This window comes from Propithecus coquereli, unplaced genomic scaffold (genome assembly GCF_000956105.1).
Source record: "Propithecus coquereli isolate 6110/MARCELLA unplaced genomic scaffold, Pcoq_1.0 Scaffold15, whole genome shotgun sequence".
NCBI lineage: Eukaryota > Metazoa > Chordata > Mammalia > Primates > Indriidae > Propithecus > Propithecus coquereli.
Genome location: NW_012139413.1, coordinates 5844972 through 5866817, shown reverse-complemented (window position 1 = coordinate 5866817; position 21846 = coordinate 5844972). Strand labels below are relative to the sequence as shown.

The window sequence follows — 21846 nt, the reverse complement described above, 5'->3', positions numbered from 1 at the left end:
CTTTTGGCTTGTGAGTGATCAGACTGCAATTCTTTTTCATTAATGGGTTGAATTTTTTATGATCCTTTTCTAAGAAATAAGATTTCACTATAGCTACTGATGATAGAAACTCTTTACAAAGAATAAAGGAATAAAAGAAAAAAATTCAATTTTGTTGCTGTTCAAACTGTACTTTAGACATTGATATATTAGAGATTTATTTAAATTCCAAAAAGGATGGTTAGAATGTCTAAAGACCACCTGAGAACCTTGAAATTTCCCATTCTTCTACTTTGCTTTCAAATCTATGCAGTGAATTTCATCTTCAAGGACATTATTTCTAGAGTTTTCAAATTTTTGCTTGCCTACTATTTTAATGGTCTTGCCTCAACCTGAGGAAAATGCTATCCAATTCCATTCTGTTATTTTTTAATAGATGAGAAGCAAAACTAATTTGAATTGCAATTACCATCTCAAATAGTTTGTTTGCCACCTCTCACCGCTGTCTGAGTCTAGACATCTTGGCCTGAAATTGACTAAACTAATAATACTCTTTATTTTGTAGGCTGCATTTTATGCTTTTCTAAGAAAGAAAAATGTATCCAAAATCATTTTTTTCCATTAATTAGGGACTAGAGACAAGCATCATTATTTGTGTTTTGTAGAGGGAGAAACTAAGGCAAAAAGAAGGGAAGGGATAAGCTTCTAGTAATCTAGACATTTAGTAACAGATCTGGGATTACAACAGGAGATTTGACCCTTCTGTTGGGAACCACAACAACCTTCTGGTGGTTAAAGGTAACATAAAAATGCCATTTATCAAACAAAGATGACCACGTGGTTCAGAGACTAGTCCAGAGAAGGAAGGGACACAAACACTAAGGGTGTCTTACGGGCATGGCCCTGAGCTAGCTGCCTCACATCTATTCCATTTAGTTCAGCAACACACTCTGAGAAACGTTAAACAGGAGTTTGTTCTATAACAGACATACGCTGAGAAAGTTCACTTCCCCAGGGCCCATATACCCTGGCCTTGTGTGTATTCTTTCAGGGTTTCTCTACGCAGATTATTTTCTGTTTTTCTCTAAGAGCCAACATGCGGTCACACTGAAAACATGACAAAGCCCCTCCAATTTTGCTGGCTGAAGGGAAAAGTGTCTCGGGTGCAAGGGCTGAGTTAATGGAGACCAAGTGGTAATTATCCACTCTATTAGATCCCTCTTCCCCCAGCTCAATTTTGCTGGAGCCTTGCTTTAAAAAACACTGTCTGTCTGACTAAACCTGAACAACAGATCAAACAGATAAATGCATTCCTGGAATTTATGCTCTTCCCGCCACAGCGCTGTGTACAATTATCGGGGGTCAGGACCACGATCAGCATCAACTCCAATTCTGTCAGGGCAGCACAACATTTCACTTCAGTAACACAGATAAACACATCTTCAAAATCACTGGTACAGCGCTATAATCTTGAAACGAGCTGATCCTGTTATTCCAGTGCCTGTATTAGGTTAACGCAGTGTTATGAAAATGTTTACTTCTGGTATATATTTTTCTTGTACACATGGAAACCAAAGACATTCAGGTCTTCTGTGCTGGATCTGTTAAGAATAATAGACTTAATCACTCTAAGGCTAAACTAATTTAATTTTTGTTTTTCTGTTGAAATTAAATGAAATCTCTTATACTATCTGGCTCATTATCTAATGTTAATTTATTTCCTGAGCAAGATAAGTTCTCACAGATAGGGTACATTCCTCATAAAGCCTAGCACACAGTAGTAATTCAAGAAAAAACTGCTGACTGAATGATATAATCTAATCACTGGTATAAACTTAGTCCTATAAATATGAAACACTGCTTTAAGGCTGCTATACAATTACAGACTGGTAATCTTGAGGGTCAAAAGCTTGAATACATGGGAAACAAATGTCCTATTCAAGGGGAAAAAAAACTTTCAACACGGCAAGTCCATCCAGGTGATCTGGATGAATTCTAGTTTGATTTACATTGAGGCAAGGGTTTGAGCAAGATGCCCTTTGGGATTCTTTCTACTTACATGAAATGGGCCCATCTTAAAAAAAAAAAATAAAAAAGCACCAGATCTAGAAATGCCAAAATAGAAAGAAGTAGTTACTTGGAGAAAGATACAGGGCTTTGGAGATTTTGTCCACACTTTCCATTCAAGCCTTTCTCCTTATCACTAGTCTCCATTGTAAGGCTCTCAGGCATGAGGTTACAAGATCAGGATCCTTTTCAGACTGACTCACCTAATCTGTTACCTTCTCTGTTCATTTAATTTTAAGCCTATCTTAGATGCTATTCTTCTATTCTCCCTCCACACTCAGTGCCTGTGTCAATCTTCAAGCCTTCCACATCAACATTTGCTTTTAATGCATCTGTCTCTTCTACCACTGCCACGGAACTGCTCCTTAAGGGCAGGGATATATGACATTATCTTAGTCATCTTTGTCTATCCAACCCTTAAGCACATTTCCTTTATTTGCATGTATAAAACTCCAATAATCGTAAGTTAAAATCATTTCAATTTACCAAAAACAATGTATTTTTTCACCTAAATGGTGGAAGGCTTTGGTAGAAATCCCATTGTCTTTCTAAAACCTATTTCACTTTTTCTTCAAGACCTAAATAATGCAGATAAATCTCTCAATGCTTGGCACTATGTAGGTACACAATAAATAGAAATTTCCCTTAGAAAGTTTAAATATATATTTTTTGCCAAGCATTATATCTGTAAATATCCTGGTCATTTCAAATTTTTAAATTGAGAGGTATATAAATAAACATCATAAATTAGCACCACATAGACGCAAAACCTTAGGGGTTTTGGACATTAAGTTGTCACTCTTAAGGGAAGTTAGTATCTTATTTTCCTAGTTGTGAATAGCAGAGGCTAAAAATATGAAGAAAAAGAGATAACATTTCTCAGCAAGGGATACCTTTTCATAAAGGACTTAGTTCACAAATAATCTATAAGGATTTGTTGCTTTAAGGTGAAAAAAGGTGGGAAATCATCTTCTAACTTCTTCTTTTAATCCCTTTATTTTATGGATGAGGAAAATGTGAGAGCAATAGTTTAATGGCCAAAATCAACAACTCTTCAATCTGACTATTACCAAGCATGGAGTTATTAAAGTTCGTTGTGCTTCTGTTGCAAAATACATTTTAAGAGTTAGGAATACTATCACTGCTGACTAGGACAGCCATACAACTCAAGACAACTTTCCTTCCAAACGTCCATGATGACAATTAGTAAAGCACTCACGGCAAAAGAAATATTTTCAGAGCTCACAGGTAAGAAAGTAAAACCACAGTTAAATCTATCTCTAGTTCTCGCCCTGGCCACAAGCAGGATATATGCTTTTTTTTTGGTGCCATATTAATAATAAGAATTTATTGGTGGTTAACGAAATTCACATATATGTTAAAGAATATGTGTACTTCGCCCAAGAGCCACAACTAGAAACTCCTCTAATAACAAGTTCAATGGAAAAGATAGCTGCCACTTAGGAAGACGATACTGTACCTTTCAAGTGGAGAGGCCGGGTCCTAAAGAACCTGAAGGAGACTAGAACTGACAAAGACTACACTAATAACGAGTATTATGATGTGTCCAACTCAAATTATTTCTCGATTCTTTTGTGTCAAGATCCAAAGTGTAAGGCTTGGATACAAAGGGCTACTCACTACAAAAGTTCGGTTTCAAGACACTGAGGAAGGTCATCTTCAAACTAAAATTAGGCTGTTTTCATTCTATTAAATCTTGGGAAAATTATTATACAAATAGAATGAGAATTCATTTTGTTCTATATTTCCATCACTTTAATAACTTTCTGAGAGCACTGACAAATCTAATTTTAAAAAGATAAATTTGGACTCTAGCTTATAAAATTAAGAAAAATACTGTTCCTAATGGTAAGTTTTCTTAAATTGCCATTTAAATTTAGGCAACTCACTTATTTGATTAACCAGGCAACCCTTTGGCTTTTTTTTTTTTTCTGAGGACAGAACATGTATTGATTACCAGATTCTGCACTGTTTTCTATCTGGCATATTTAAATATTTCATAACAGCATACTCATTTGGAAAAGTGCTTATGGGTTTTTTGTTCTGTGCCCAGAAGCCACGCTGTATAACATAAAACTTTGAATCAGACTACACATCTGTACAGTTGTCCGTACGAGGCACCACTGGGTGGCTGCCCCACACAGGGCAGGACTGCAGCAGGATGGGGGTGTTTGGCTTGGGGCAGAGCAGTCACTTCCCACATTTCTGGAGACAGCAGTAGAGGCAGTACACTGAGAGTCAGGAAGCACTGGCTCTAATCTCAATTCAGCTACCAGCTTCAACAACTCTTCTGTGCTTCACTTTTTTCTAAAACAGTACAACTAGAAGATATTCTCTAAGGAAGGTTCTCTCTACCACCAATGGAAGCCACAAGCCTGAGGAAAAAAAAGAAGACTAATTTAAAAATTTCCTCCAATGCTGGCTTTAGCTATATATGATTTCTGTTAGTTCATAACTCCTGTTCTTGCCAGCCCTCTCTGGTTGAGGAGTCCCCTGCCAGTAAAGTAATGAGCCTGTGAAAACATATCCAAAGGCACAAAGCACAGTAAGATGAATGGTCTTATATGAGTATGAATTTAATCTCTAATGCACCTATCAAAAGAAGCCTTACTTTCTCTGTGCTTTCTACACTAGGACTTGTTTCCAATAGCACAATCAATCACTTTTTGTTCTTCTGTTGTCAATCTATCAGGTTTGCTAGGTCCTTCAAAGTCAAGTTCAAATGTCACCTACTTCAAGAAATCTTTCCTGATCTTTGCAACAAGATGGTCTCTGTTTCTTCCAAACTCCCAGAGCACTTTTCTCCTATGGTATTAATGCTCTATGATCATCTGTGAGTTGATATTATGCTGCTGGAACCAGGCCTTGTGTTTGTCTTGATCTTGGTCTTCACTGAAGGCCCACAGGATTCACTGATATCAATCAGTGCCTGACTACAGAGTAGGGGATGGAGAACAGACAGGGGGTTTCTGGGCAACTAGCACCGGTTCCCCAGGTAAAGGAACAGAATACTGTAATGCACAAAAGGAAATGACAGAAATGCTTCCACACTAACACTGGTTTGTGCTTCAGTAAGTCAGCAGGGAAGTAGCAGCGTGTTGGCTGTCTTGGTTTTATGGTGATCTCCTATCCCCTACGCTGATTCTCTGATTAGGACTTTTAGTAACAGAACATTCTGTCACCACTAACTTTTGCTTGACATCTGATTATTTCTAAATACAGTTTGGCTGCCTGTCTTCTGATCGGCCATTTTCAGAGGAAATGAAATTAGGTTAAACAAATACTATGTGAAAGGCTGGATTTAATTTCTATAGCCAAGAGTGTTTCCTGGAGTCTTATAAAGAATCTCCTATTTGCTCTGGTTAATTTGATATTGCATTGCCCATAGTTACAGAGTACAATCCCCATCTGTACATCACCCACAGCTATTTCAGATTGGTAAACATGTTTGTCCTGATGGTTACTGAATATTTAAAGAGGTAACATCTCTTCCTGAGTCTTATTTCCCTCTGCACGCATGACTAATATAAAGCTATTAAATAGTGTGCATTTGAATTGGACAATTTTCTTTTTAGATAATTTCTCTCAATTATCTGGCTTTGTGAAAGAAAAAAAAGTACATGTTATCACATGTAGGGAAACCAGGATCTTTAGAATGTTTAGAAATTGCAAACAGAGAACAGAGGGTACAACTCAGGGTATAAAACGCAGGACTCAGATACATGGGAAATCTTTGAACAAGAAGGAAGAGTATTTTGGAGCAAGTAATTAAGAACAAGTAAGGAAGAATGAACAAGGAAGATTTCACCCCACAAGCCAAAGCCATGGGATGCGTCCTTACACCCCTCTCACCTCTTGTTTCTGTCCTCTAGCTGTAGTGTGTACACCATGTCGTCAGCAGCATGTGTCTTGGAGTTACTGTCTCCCCATTTTAGCTTCAGGCTCTGAGGACCAGCTGCAGCACATTCTAGCCTAGGAGGCAAGGGTGGTAACGGCCGAGTTTTTGCTTTAATGAACTGACTAAACGGTCCGGCTCCAATTTCATTTATAGCCTGAATTCTGATCCTAGAGAAAGGAAAAAAAAAAAAATACAGAAAATGCAGGTTTAAGAAGCAGCAATTTTTCATCCGAAATAAAACACTGAACGGAGTATTTATTACTTGCCCCTAAAGCAATATTGTAGAATAAAGAAAACCAAGTTAAAGTAACTCAAGACAAATAGAGCACTGGGAAGCTCAGAGGACAGATTACATTTTCCATTCCAAAAAACAGCAAAAAAAGCACATTAGTAAGATATTTTAGGTTTTTTTTGGAGACAGAGTCTCACTCTGTCATCTGAGCTAGAGCGCAGTGCATTATAGCTAGAGTGCATCATAGCTCACCGTAACCTCAAACTCCTGAGCTCAAGTGATCCTCCTGCCTCAGCCTTCTGAGTAGCTGGGACTATAGGCACACACCACCACACCTGGCTAATTTTTTCTATTTTTGGTAGAGATGGGGTCTCGCTCTTGGCTTGGGCTGGTCTCTAACTCCTTCCTGAGCTCAAGTGATACTCCTGCCTAACCTCCCAGAATGCTAGGATTACAGGTGTGAACCACTGTGCTCAGCCTTTTTTTAGCTCTTGAATTTAAAAAAAAAAAAAAAAAAAAAAAAAAGTTTGTTGCCTGAGGGAACACATCCTAAAGACATGCTTTTATATTTTGCTCTAGCTACCCTTAAGCTACCTCAAAGTCAGTTTTAGAAGTAGATGAACTATAAAACCTATAAAGAGTAAATTAAATATGAGAACAAATGAGTCTCCTTTAGAGTTAAAAACAACGGATGGCAACTCTTCAACAGAGCATTTCACCTTTCACTTTTGCCAGCCTCACCCGACAATCTCCGCAAGTGCTTAACCAAAGCTAAGCATGCAGATGCTGCTAGCAACAGGTGTTATTCAGATGAGCAAAAATCCTAGCCGGATGTTTACCATGTGCAGCACAGTTACGGGCAATGAAGATATATTAACACTACCCTTATGGTCTAGGAATTTAAAATCAAATGGAGTTAAAATGTATATATAAAATATTATTAATTTATATTCAGAGGGAATATTATTCCTATCTTCTCGTTCCTCTGTTTCCTTACTAGTTGATTGAAACAGTTCTCCAAGGTCAAACTACACACTGACGGCCACTGCTCCACCCTCATCCTCAACACCCCTTCCTGCAGTGACTGCATGTTCTTGAAGATTGCCTCTTCCCGGCATTTGGTGGCCTACATACCCCTAACAAGGGTGCTTCTCCTCTGCTTCTCTAACCAGAGATCTCCCCCAACTTCGTTCTTTTCCTTTTCTTCTGTACAATAAAAGCGTTTCCTAAAATTCTGTTTTCTCAACTAACTTTACACATTGCCACAGCTTCACCAGTTTAAGACCACTCCCAGGTCTACGTTTCCTCTGATCGCTCCACGACTCACTCAGAGCCTTCCAGCGGAAACTCCCACCTAGATACCTGCTGGGCATGCAGGCATCTCACTGAGTGGACTGAGCAGAGTAGTGCCACCAGCTTTAAAACTTTCTAATATTTACACTCGAAATTCGAAACATAGTGTTTCAAAGCAACATTATAACACAAAATACGGTCAAAGGCATAAATTCTTAGGATTAGTGTATCAGTTTAAAATGTCCTTATAATTTGGTATTATGTACTTCTCATTTACAGCAATTAATGCTTATATATAAATAGAAAATATTATTTATCACGATATCTAAATTTATTATCTGACCTCAAATTAGCCTAAATATTTCAAAATTAAAGATTATGCAAGTCATCAAGTCAACTGAATGATATGCCTGTAGATTGTTAAAAAAAAAAAAAGGAAAGATTAATTTCAGGTGAGATGGAAATCTCAGCTACTCCACCCTGTCTCCCTTACTGAATACAGCTATTAGACCTGGACCAAATAAAGGGAGTAGCTTTTAAGAACTATGAAAAGTAAATAGTAGCTGACAAATTTGGGGAAGTACAGAATTCAAATTACCACCAAACCAGCAGTCAGTTTATCATTTTTTTCCCTCCATAATCTTCCAGCCTGGACTCAGGGCAGCCTGAAGCCAGGAGTGAACACGTGCATGAATGGAGCTCCAGGAAAAGACTGGCTTAAAGACAGAAAGGGGTCTCTGAATGTTCACTGAGAGAGTAGGGCAAATACCCTATTTCTCTCTCTTTTTTTTTTGGGACAGGGTCTCACTCTGTCACCCGGACTAGAGTGCAGTGATGTCATCATAGTTTACTGCAACCTCAAACTCCAGGGCTCAAGGGATCCTGCTGCCTCAGCGTCCTGAGTACCTAGGACTATAGGCGCACACCACCACGCCTAGCTAATTTTTCTATTTTTTGTAGAGATGGGGTGTCACTATGTTGCTCATGCCGATCTCCAACTCCTGGCCTCAAAAAATCCTCCTGCCTCGGCCTCCAAAGTGCTAAGATTACAGGCATGAGCCACCATGCCTGGCCCCCTCTTTCCTCTTTTTCCCCCCTGTTCTCCATTCTCTCATTCCCTAGCTCTTAGACAATCCCATCATATTAACAATCAAAAGAAAACAAACAACATGATCATATCAATTGATGCAGAAAAAGCATCTGACAAAATCCAACATCTATTCGTGATAAAAATTCTTAGAAAACTAAGGACAGAAGGGAACTTCCTCAATCTGAAAAAGGGCATCTGCAAAAATACCTACAGCCAACATCATGCTAATGATAAAAGATTAAATGCTTTCCCTTTAGGATCTGGAACAAGGCAAGGATATCTGTTCTCACTCACCATTACTCAACATCATTTACTAAAAGTGCCTGCTAGTGCTGGAAAAAAAAAAAAAGGCATGTAGATAGGAAAGAAAGAAATTAAAACTGAAACTACAAAACACTGTTGAAAATATTAAAGAAGACCCCCCTAAATAGAAAGAGATCCTTCTGAGATGGGTAGTTTGCAAATATTTTCTCCCATTCTGTGGTTTGTCCCTTCATTTTGTAGACTGTTTGCCTTGCTGTGCAGAAGCTTTTTAGCTTGACGTGATCAAGCTATTTGTCCAATTTTGCTTTGGTCGCCTGTGCTTTGGGGGTACTACTCAAGAAGGCCTTACCCACAGACCAACGTCCTGAAGCATTTCTCCAGTGTTTTCGTTTCGTAGTTTCAGGCCTTAGATTTAAGTCTTCAATCCATTTTGATTCGATTTTTGTGTATGATGAGAGATAAAGGTCTATTCTTCTGCATATGGATACCCAGTTTCCCCCGGCATCATTTATTGAAGAGACTGTCCTCTTCTCCCTGTGTTCTTGGCACTTTTGTCAAAGATAAATTCACTATAGATGTGTGCATTTATTTCTGGGCTCTTCATTCTGTTTCACTGATCTATGTGTCTGTTTTTATGCCAGTAAATCATTGTAATTGGTCTAGGACAAGAGGGATGAGGTAGCAGATGGGAAGAAGAGACCTGACCAAAGTCAAGAAGAGGGACAGGCAGCTGTGAGGTCACTGCAGCAAGAGGGAGGCAGGCTGGAGAGGTGTGAGGCAGTATCATGCTGTTTTGGTTACTATGGCTCTGTAGTATAATTTGAAGTCAGATAATGTAATTCCTCCAGTTTTGTTCTTTTCACTCTGAGTGGCTTTAGCTATTCTGGGTTTTTTGTGGTTTCATATAAATTTTAGAATTATTTTTTCTACTTCTTTGAAGAATGTCATTGGTATTTTGATAGCGAATGCATTGAATCTGTAGATTGCTTTGAGTAGTATGAACATTTAAACAATACTGATTCTTCCAATCCATGAGCATGGAATATCTTTCCATTTTTTTGTTTCCTCTTCAGTTTCTTTCTTCTATGTTTGTAGTTTTCATTGTAGAGATCTTTCACTTCTTTGGTTAAGTTTATTCCTAGGTATTTTATTTTATTTGTAGCTACTGTAAATGGGATGATTAATACTTTCTTGGTTTCTTTTTCAGATTGCTTACTGTTGGCATACAGAAATGCTACTTATTTTGTTGATTTTGTATCCTGCAACTTTACTGAATTTGTTTATCTTCTAATAGTTTTTTTTGCGGGGTCTTTAGGTTTCTCTAGATATAAGATCATATTGTCTGCGAACAAGGGTTATTTGACTTCTTCCTTTCCTATTTGGATGCCCTGTATTTCTTTGTCTTCTCTGATTGCTATAAGTAGAACTGCCAGTACTATGTTGAATTACAGTGGTGAAAGTGGGCATCCTTGTCTTATTCCAGATCTTAGGGGAAAGGCTTTCAGTCTTTCCCCATTCAGTATGATACTAGCTGTGGGGCTGTCATATATGGCTTTTATTGTGTTAAGTTCCTTCTATTACCAGTTCTTTGAGAGTTTTGATCATGAAAGGATATTGAATTTTATCAAATGCTTTTTTAGCATCAATTGAAAAGATCATATGGTTTTTGTCCTTCATTCTGTTGATATGATGTATCACACTGATTGAGTTGCAAATATTGAACCATCCTTGCATCCCTGGGATGAATCCCACTTGATCATGATGAACAATCTTTTCAATGTGTTGTTGAATTCAGTTTGCTAGTATTTTGTTGAGGATTTTTGCATCTATGTTCATCAGAGGTATTGGCCTCTACTTTTTTTTGGTTGTCTTTTTCTGGTTTTGGTATCATGGTGACACAGGCATCATAGAATGAGTTTGGGAGTATTCCCTCCTCGATTTTTTGAAATAGTTAAAGTAGGATCGATATTAATTCTTCTTTGAATGCTTGGTAGAATTTGGGAGGGAAGCCATCAGGTCCTGGGCTTTTCTTGGATGAGAGACATTTTATTACTGCTTCTATCTTGTTACTTGTTATTGGTTTATTCAGGTTTTGGATTTCTTCCTGGTTCCATCTTGGTAGGATGTATGTGTCTAGGAATTTATTCATTTCATCTAGGTTTTCCAATTTATTGTCATATAGTTGCTCATAGTAATCTCTAATGATCCTTTAGGATTCTGTAGTATCAGTTGTAATGTCTCCTTTATCATCTCTGATTTTATTTGGGTCTTCTTTCTTTTTTTCCTTAGTTACTACAGCTAAAGGTGTCAATTTTGTTTTCTCGAAAAACCAACTTTTTATTTTGTTGATCTTTTGTATTTTTGGGGGAAGGGTTGCAATTTCATTTATTTCTGCTCTGATGTTTATTATTTCTTTTCTTCTGCTAATTTTGGGTTTGGTCTGCTCTTGTTCTTCTAGTTCTTTGAGAAGCATTGTTAGGTCATTTATTTGAAGCTTTCCTGCTTTTTTGATATAGACACTTATTGCTAAAAACTCTCCTCTTATTACTGCTTTTGCTGTATCTCATAGATTTTGATATGTTTGTATTCATTTTCACATGTCTTGAGAAATTTTAACATTTTCTTCTTAATCTCTTCATTGACTCACTGGTCATTCAGGAGCATATTGTTTAATTTCCATGTGTTTGTATAGCTTCCAGTGTTCCTCTTGTTACTGATTTCTAGTTTTATTCCATTGTGGTCAGAGAAAATACTTGGTATGATTTCAATTTTTTTGAATTTTTTACAACTTTTTTTGTGTCCTAATATATGGTCTAACCTTGAGAATGATCCATGAGCTGAGGAGAAGAACGTGTATGTGCAGCTGTTGGATGAAACATTCTGTAAATATCTATTAGGTCCATTTGGTCTATATTGCAGGTTAAGTCCAATGTTTCTTTGTTGATTTTCTATGTTGATGATTTGTCCAGTGCTAAAAGTGGAGTGCTGAGGTCTCCCATGATTATTGTATTGGGGTCCAATTAACTTTTTTTGTACAAAAGTACAAAAGCAATTCAATGGAGAAAGGACAGTCTTTTCAACAAATGGCACTGGAATAATTGGATATCAATAGGAAAAAAAAAAACCTATAAACCTCAACTTAAACCTTATACCTTATACAAAATTTAGCTCAAAATGGACCACAGATCTAAATGTAGACTATTAAATTTTTAAGAAAAAAAAAAAACAGAAGAAAATCTTTCTAGGTAAAAGGTTTTCATATATGACATGAAAAGTATGATCTCACATGAAACAAAAAAAAGAACAATTGTATTTCATCAAAATTAAAAACTTTTGCACTGTTGAGAGAATGAAGACAAGCTATAGACTGTGACATGTGCAAATCATATATCTGACAAAGGACTTGTATCCAGAATGTATAATGACCTCTCAAAACTCAACAGTAAGGAAATAATAAACCATTAAAAAAAAAAAATGGGCAGAAGACCGGAAGAGATACTTCATCAAAGAGGATATACAGATAGTAAATGAGCACACAAAAATATGCTTGACATCATTAGCCACTAGGAAATGCAAATTAAAACCACATGACATACTATTATATAAAAAAGTGCTGAGAAGGACAAGGAGCAATGGGAACTCTCATATTTGGCTGGTGATAATGTAAAATGGTATAGCCACACTGGAAAACATTTTCCTTATAAAGTTAAATACATACTTATCATATGATCCAGAAATCCTATTCCTAGGTATTTACTCTAGAGAAATTAATACTTATGTTCACATAAAAACCTGAACACAAATGTTCACAGCAGCTCTATTCATAATCACCCAAAATTAGATGAATATCTGCCTCAGTTTGTAATGCAATAAATACTTACCTCTGATAAATTACAGCAAAACTCCATTATAAAGGGTCTTACTTTCCCCAGATTTTATTATACTAGGGGCTATAACAGGTCTTTTGTAGATAAAGCTATATAAGTCTCTTAGTATAACACTGAAAGACTAACACTCTTCCTTGCCACCCATGTGAGTCTTACAAAATTGCTTTACAGTGTTAATACAAGAGTTTCTTTCTATGATTGGAACATAACAAACTTTTCAGCAACTGGAGAGGGACAATCTCCTCACAAAGTTTTTACATCATGATGGTAGAAACTACTATTCTCTTTCCCTTCTCAGCAAAAGGAAAATTAAGCCAGATATTAAGTCTTCGTCTTTCCTCGATAGTGTAACGTTTCCTCACCTACAAGGTTAAGGTCCTTTCAGTGTCCAAACTACCATTCCTTCCCTTTATTCTAGGTATTCCGAGAGTCCAGTGGCCAAGAGGCTTTCTTCCATCTGCTGGCTCTCCTTATATTCCAGGTGGCCCTATCCTTTTGTTCTGTATAGCCCAAATTGCCCTCAGCTACTTTAATATACAAAAGAAATGAGGTAAGGGTTTCCTTAAGGTTGTTATTCTGCTCAAGAAAAAAATATGGTAAGAGATTTGTATCACTTCCAAGAATTAAAAAATAGTTTAGAAGCTACAAATATCAAGATGTAAATATAAATTTAGATTTGATATTTGATTTCTTTTGTGGATTCACTTATTTCCCCAAAGCCTCCATAGTATTTTGGTAAGTACTGGGTTCCTTACACCTTTAGCTCTCTGGTTCTCTGATTTTTTACTGAGAAGTTTTGCTAGGCATATAATCTTAGCCTCAACACACATACACACCACTACCACCACCACCAAAAATAATATGGTATTTCTGTACCATAGTATTTTTAGTAGTGTAGCCTCTCTGGGAATCCTGCTCATCACTTTGGGGACCTTGGGGACATTTATCTAACACTTTTAAGAAACAGTTTGCTCATCTATAAAATGGGGATAGTGCCATTTTTCTGCATTTATTAACAGGATTACTTAATTAAGGAATATGGCAAGCACTTTCTAATTTTACACTCCATGATACACCAGAAAAGGATTCAATGTGGCCAAAACCACTTTTTTTAACTTTAAAGCGTTAACTTATGGAGTTTTTATCCTTATGACCTCTTTTGAGACTGTTATTCTTTTCCAATAGTGAAAAAAACGTGTTGAGCTTGTAGGAGGATTGGCACAGCGCTGGGCATACAAGTGCATCTTCATTTTAGCTGCCCTATTACCACTATCTAACGTTATAACAGGAGAAATTTGCTGACACCATCTATGTTTTTCCTTCCTCCAAGTAATGGCCAAGGACGTAGCAATAGCCAAAAGGATTGGTTTCTTCTTAAACTATTAATATCCTCAGGAAGGTGAGGGTGAGACAAAGAGCACGGGAATTGGTAAAAATGATATTATCGACAACCACGACAAACACTGGGAACCTGCTCTCTGTTCCAGGGAATGTGCTGTAGAGTTGGAGCTATTATAATATTGTCTCTGCTTTTAGAAATGAGGAAACTTAAGTTAAACTCAGTTAAATAACTTGATCTAACTGACACAAGTGGCTAGTAGGTGTTGAAACCTCGGTTTGACATATGCAATATTATCTCTAATTTCTACCCTGACCCCATGAAGTAGGAATTACTTTGTCTATTTTATAAGTGAAGGAACTGCAGCTCAGCTAGGTTCAGTCACTTGCACTGATCTATACTTTGGATACAGGTCAAATCTGGATGTGAATTGGGTCCCTGTAGGTTCAAAGGCCTTCGTGTGTTCTGGCATATCATACTCTCCTATCATGACTTAGATTAAATGTGGCTACAAATACAATCAAAAGATAATTTTAATCCAAACTATACTTTCAGTTTAACAACTGCATTTTTTTAATTTAGAAAAGTCAACAAGTTTATTTTCACTTTACTCAACACTTTTTCAGCACTGGCCCTGAAATCAACTACCTAGATTTGAAAACATCCTACATTTTTACAAAAACACATTTTGTTTCAGGAAAAATGCATGAAATACATTTTTCTGTGTAACTGATGCACTGAGCTAACGTTAATTAGTTCTAATGATAAAGGAGCACTCAAAATTGAAACGGAACTAAGGAATTGATGAAATGAGGCAATTTTTTGTTGCATTCTGGGGAAAATATTAAGAACTCTGAGCACACGAGGCTGAGAAAGCTGAATGAGAACGAAGGCAGTTAGTGTTTGCTTTGTTCTAGGGTGAAAAACACAGTGTGTGAAAATAATTTCCTAATTCCAGTGATAGGTGACATGGGACTAATGAAAAAAACAAACATTAACTTGAGGAACAATTCCAAGAATCCACCTCAGAAAATACAAATTGAGTTTCTTATTTTATTAAATTAATTAAAGTCTATCCTACACCCAAATTTGAGAAGTTTTCTCTTTAGTTGAAGTAACGGGTTAATCTTGAACTTTAGATTTGCAGGTCTTTTTGTTTTGTATTTTTAATTTGCATTATGTCAGTTTTTGAAATCTTAAGCTCTGCAAAATCAAATACACGGGCAATGGAATTTTGCTTTCCAATTTGGGGAAGTGATGTAACCCCGAGCAAACTCTATCTTGGCCAGGCTGATATGAAAAATCTCTTCAAGTTTCCAGGAGTCTACAACGTCCATCAATACCCTAATAATATTGATTAAATGAATCAAATTAAGAAGCATATTCTTTATAAATTTTGATTGAAAATCCTCTATTACAATATCTAATTCTAGATGCCAAATACATTTCTACTGCAGAAGATCACAGCCTTCTACAGTGCACTTTACACGCATACACACAATCCAATTTCCAACACCAAATATATTAAAAAGAGAATGACTTTTAAACAAACCATCCTTAACCAGGAAGATGACCTCCCTCATCACGATGAGCCATCCCAGCACTCAGGATATAGTGAGTGTAGGGGTGAGGGAGACTCAGGATGGGATCCCCAGGTGAAGGGTTAAGGTAGAAAAGGCATAAGAAGTAAAAGACAGGCTTTTTACAACTCCCCTACCCCTACCCCAGGCTACCGTATAATTAATCATCTAATTAAGAAAGAAAAAATATGAAAGAAGAGAATAATCATCAGATGACTTCTAAAGTATGACATAATACCTTACATACATAAACTCCCTTTTGGGGATAAAAGATGTGCTCAGAGTAAAGTTATTCAGAGAAGGCTTCCTGAAGGGGGAGTCAGAGATGTCCTTCAATCAAGCTCCTTCCCCTGACAGCTCGTTTGATAACAATGCTACCATTCTGTCTCCAGGCACTTACACTTGCTTTAATCATGCCCTACCTTGACAGGGAAAAAAACCTCAAATGTTTCCATTGCTTAAGGATAATGCCAGGTTTCGGCAGATAAGTTGACCTATAATCTGGTTACAACCAATTTTCCAGCTCGTTTCTTCCCTACCAAATATTAACAACAGATAATTTACAGATAACTTATTTATTATGTATCAGGCCCCATATTAGGCACCTGAACTCTTATCAAGAATATACAACCACCCTATTAGGTAGCTAAAATTATTATTTCCATTTTATAGATAGGAAACTGAGGAACAGAGAGCTTAAATAACTTGCCAAAGGTCACAGACAATATATGAGGGACCCAGGATTGAAGTCAAGACTGACTCAAGTCTGTGACTACTAGAAACTTGTCTCCTAGTAAAGCTCATCTCATGTTGTTATGAAAAAATGATTTATGATTCACTTCTTGGCAGCCTAACATGGTGCTTAACATATAGTAAGAGCTCAATGTTATTTTTGTCTCCTTTTTACTAAGCAAGAAGAGTATAAATGAGCATAACAAACAAATCTACCGTAAGTTTTAGTTGTTTGCCAGCTCAGTATGAGTCAGACATATAATGAGGCTGTTAAAAAAAGTAACCTTAGGCCACCTTAATAACTGCTCAGTAAGAAGAACAAAGAAGGTGACAGTCTTGCCACCCAGACCATTTCTGGAGGTCTGGGCACTACACCTCAGAGAGGCCATAAAGAAACAGAAATTGTCCAAAGATGATGGAGGAGGTTATAGAAAACCCACGCTAGTGAAAACAATTTGAATGACAGCGAGGACAGTTAAATAAGAGATAGCTGACATTATAAGATAATGATGTTTAGGCCCCCTCTGGGGCCTGCTCTACAGGAGTGGGGCTCAGATACTTATATTTTGAAAAGGCTCTCCAGGCAACTCTTTTACACATTGACATTTAAGAATCACCGCTCTAAGACAGAGATTTTCAAACTGTAGGATGCATCCAAATCTCCTGGAAGGCTAATTAAATCACAGAGTGCTAGGCCTCTCCCTAGAATTTCTGATTAAGTACATCTGGGGTGGGACCTGATAATGTGCATTTTAACAAGTTCCCAGGTGATGCTAATACTGCCGGTCCAGGTACCACACATTGAGAACCACTGCTCCAGAGGCAGTCCTAGAGTCAACTGAACTAATTTTAGATATAGAGAGGTTTTGACAAAGTATAAGAGAAACACTGTAAAAACAGCTGTTCACAAAGGGGATGAACTGCCTGGTGAGTGGAAGATGTAACCACTGCCCATGTCACTGAAGATGCTCAAGCCAGAGACTAAGAAGGGGCGACACCAGGTGATCCTACCCATCTTTCAGCTTGCAAAGTCTATGACTCTCCTTGGCTAGAAGCATATAAAGGAAAGTCAGGTGTCCATTTTTAATAATATTTTTTCCCTTCAAACCAAAACACAAATTCAATTTCAAACTCTGTTATAAACTTAAATGTAATGCCTTTAAAAACAGCATTTTAATTTCAATGAAATTTCTACAGGGAGTGTCAGTAAGCCAATGGACAGTTTTGCAAGCACCAATGGAGAAATGACAGATCCACTGAAAAACATCTTTTTGTATCAGTAGATTTACTAGAGAGGTGCACAATCTTGTCCTGGCAACACAGAGAAAGAATAAACCCTGTGAGAATAATACGTAACACGTGAAGGATTAAAAAAAAAAAAAAACCAAACAAAAGAAATACGTCCTTTATTCAAGCTCAATGGCCTGCTTAAAATGTTTCATTCCACACTTTTTTTTAACTACAACATCATGATCTGTTCACTTATATTTTAACCAATTTAGGGGACAGAAAAGGTGAGGTAAAAGTTGATTGGACCAAAATTATAACCTTAGCTCTCCCTGAAATATTCATTTTGTGTTTCACTATAATTATTACAATAATGTTTTTGAAACTTAAAAGAACAAGATTGTGGGTTGACCAGAGTTCTACTATATCGTACCCATTTGTGTACTATAGAACTAAATTCTTAAGCTGTACAAAGATTGGTCTTAAATATAAATTATTTTAATATTTTAAATATGCAATGCCCAATTTATAATTTATTGAGTTGGCCAATGAAGGCTTGGGCCAATTTTTTTTTTTTTCTTTTTGGCTAAGATCACACTAACAAGGGCCAAATATTTGTCTTTTCTTAAACTATTTAATTTCCATGCAATCTGTCTAAAATGGTATCTTCCAAGCCACCCTAAAAGGTTAAAAGGTGACATCCTCCCAATGTGACTTTCTCTTCACATTCAGCCCAATATACTAGCCCTGGCAGACATATTAATACTGAATTAAGGCCGGGTACAGCGGCTCACACCTATAATCCCCTAGCACTCTGGGAGGCTGAGGTGGGAGGATCACTTGAGCTCAGGAGTTTGAGACCAGCCTGAGCAAGAGCAAGACCCCTATCTCTACCAAAAACAGAAAAAATTAGCTAGGTGTGTTGACTCACACCTGTAGTCCCAGCTACTTAGGAGGTTGAGGCAGGAGGATCGCCTGAACCCAGGAGTTTGAGGTTGCTGTGAGCTATGCTGACACCATTGCACTCTAGCCAGGGAAACAGAGTGAGATTCTGTCTCAAAAACAAACAAACAAACAAAACAAATCAAATTACTTGTTACAACTATTAAATAATTTTTAAATAGACTCTTGAGGTTTTGCTACCCAAATATAAGCTCATCTTTCCATAGTTGCTACATTAACTAAACCATTTCATCTTCTCTATAACAGAATTATCATTTGAGGTACTTTCTAACATGTTTTTAAATCATACTTTTGTAGAAGATCTTTTTGATAATTTCAACTATAACTAACATTTCCTTATTAAACAAGGATTCCCAAAATCTGTTCCTTTATTTGAGCCATTGAGTTCTAGATTGTTTTTAGATGTCATTTGACTATACGTTGTTTAATAAAAGTCAACACACCTCCAATGTCATTCTTCTACAAATCTTAAATTTTTACAATCATTTAAGCCACCTCTAAGGTAGGCACAACGTCAGGAAGAAGCAAAACTCCTAGGCTAACACCTTGCCCCCAAAGCCCTTTTATAATACTTTCTAACCTGAACATTTATTTACAGGGCTGACCTGAGGATTTGAGTCTACTTTGGGGTAGAGATGGGTGTGGGTCAGAGTGGACACAAAACCTTCCAGTGAGTCACTGAACCAGTGTGGCTCTTTCATAGGTCTTCTGGCCTGAGGGACAAAGGCAAAACAACACTGGACATCTGTTCTCTTAGAAACAGCTGGGACATGACATTCACGTGGTCGATTTCCCCTGGAGGATTAACTTGTAGACCCTTGTACTACTGTGTTGATGCAGCTTTATTTCTACTTCCTTGCACTCACCGGTAGGTGGTTTCTGGAAGGAGATCTTTCATAAGGTAAGTGGTGGTATTGCCCACAGTAATGCTAGTATCTCCAAGATCAATGTTGTAAGCGAGGATTTCAGATCCGTTATTGCACGGCTCTTCCCAGTTCAGTACAAGGCACACAGAAGGTGAATCAGGGTAGGCGTTGAGGGGCTCCTCCTCCAGGATGCATAGAGTAGAGACAGGGTCGGGGGCAGATGCTGGTGTCTGGCAAAGGACAAGTTCACTGTACGGCCCTGCTCCTGCTTGATTGAAGGCCTATAAACAGAACAGTGAGACAAAAGCCACATCACACAATTAGCACATACTAACACCTCCAAGTTAGCTGCTGTTAAATAAATCTAAAGTAGTATACAGTTTATCTCTAGACACACAAGTAGAAATAAATCCTATAAAATGTCCACTTCAATACGATGACTACTTTCCAAAAAATGATCTGTGTCAGCCCTTGCCCCCACAGTCCTTATTCACAGCAATCAGAATGCTACCATTAAAACATCAGTCAGGACTTCAGTTCAAATTCCTTCGGCGGCCTTCCATCTGATTCAGAATACACTTCAAAGTCCTTAAAAAAGCCTACAAGGCCCTATCTGATCTGCTTACCACCACTACCCTTCAAAAAAACCCACTAGCACTCTGACTTCATCACCTGTAACTCTCCCCCTTCACTTATTCTGTTCAGCTACACTGGCTCCCCTGCTGTTCCACAGAGACACCACATTTGCTTCACCTCAGGGCCTTTGCACTTGCTGCTCCTGTTCAGAGAGCTTTTTCCCCAGATATCTGCATGGCTTGCTCAATTATATCCTCCAGGCCTTCTCTTAAGTGTTATCTTTCCCATGAGCCCTCTTTGAACATCACATTTAAACTTGTAATCCCTCCCCTGCCCAACCCTTGTGAGCCTCCTCATTTCCTATTTCCTGTCTTTGCTGTCTTTTACATCATAGCATGTATCACCAACATAGTATATAGTTGACTTATTTACTTCCCCGATTTGAATGCAAGTTACATAAGGCCAAGGTTGCCTGTTTGGTTCACTGTTGTATCTTTGACAACTGGAACAGTATCTGCTACAGAATACGAGCTCAATAAATGTTATCAAAAATATCTTTATCTTATAAAGAGAAAAACATTTGGCAACCTTCTTACAAAAGTGAATTTACTCTAAAACCCAGTTCTAATTTATTTCACAGGGAAGCTTAAGAGGTCAAATTACAAAACTAAAGGAAAGTAGTTTGCGTTCTTAAAGGTCTAAAACAAAACTTACAACTTTTTTTGTTAATTTCATAGACGCAAGCTAAGAGCATTTATTTGCTATCAAATCACAGCTGAAACTCTATTGTAATATTTTGTTATATTTAGTTCTGTTTTGTGACAATACTTCAACTGTCTTTTTGGAAGAATTTTAACATTAAAAATTGTTTTATGAGTATATATTTTGAAATTTTGTTTTTGATACATATTACAGGGGCAGAAAAATAAGATACAGATATAGCCCAATATTTGTATCAACTAAGGCTTTATATCAACATATAATAGAAGGACAAGAACATGGCTTTTAAGAATCGGAGCTTAGTTCAGACTTTGATTCCATCATTTAACAACTTAGGTAAATTAATCTCTCTAGCCTATTTCCTCAGCTGTAAAATGGGGACAGTAACACCTAATTCACAGAGTTACTGTAAAGATTAAATGGGTTAACATGTAAAATCCTGGCACAGTGTTGGGCTGACAGTAGGTGCCTCACTTCTTTCCCATTGGGAAAATCATGAACAAAATGGCTTTTTCCTACTTTTTCTAAATCTTTTCTATTTTGAACTAATTTATACTTACAGAAAAGTTTCAAAAATAGTACAGAGAAATTTCTGTATAGCTCTCACTTTGCTTTCCCTAATTCTAATAAACATTTTACATAACCACACAATAATGATCAAAACCAGGAAATTACCATTGGCACCATACCATAAGAATAAACAGACCTGATTAGAATCTTACCAATTTTTTCAACAATGTTCTTTTTCTATTCCCAGATCCTGCTTTCTTTTAAACCAGCCTGTTTCTATGGAAAATGCTTTCTTGATTTACACCTTTATAATCACCATTTTTCAAAGAAAACTTAATTCAAAAGCATCTTTATTATAACAGTATTCCATATTAATACAATATGCCTTGTGAACAGAATTACACTGGTACTTCTCGATTAAAATATTCCTAAGGGAGAATATAAAAATTCAAAAATTCCTGAGCAATATAAGAAATGTACCCAATCTTTATAAAACACAGTACGGATATTACAAGGACTTATTTCTAAGGTGCCAAATATTAAAAAGAACATTCAGGTTTAACTTGACTTTATAGTAATATCAAATGAATATAATTCATATT

At 37.0% G+C, this 21846-nt stretch overlaps 1 protein-coding gene across 2 annotated transcripts in view; it reads right to left on the bottom strand.

Annotated features, from left to right (window-relative positions):
* The window catches only part of FNDC3B (fibronectin type III domain containing 3B), a 340114-nt gene that overhangs the window by 26325 nt on the left and 291943 nt on the right, over positions 1–21846 (bottom strand). For both annotated transcript variants that reach the window (XM_012640205.1, XM_012640206.1), the window contains exons 21-22: positions 19439–19719; positions 5920–6132 (exon numbers count right to left, since the gene is read on the bottom strand). In XM_012640205.1, coding sequence (XP_012495659.1) covers positions 5920–6132; positions 19439–19719 — 494 coding nt within the window. The remainder of the gene's footprint in view (positions 1–5919; positions 6133–19438; positions 19720–21846) is intronic.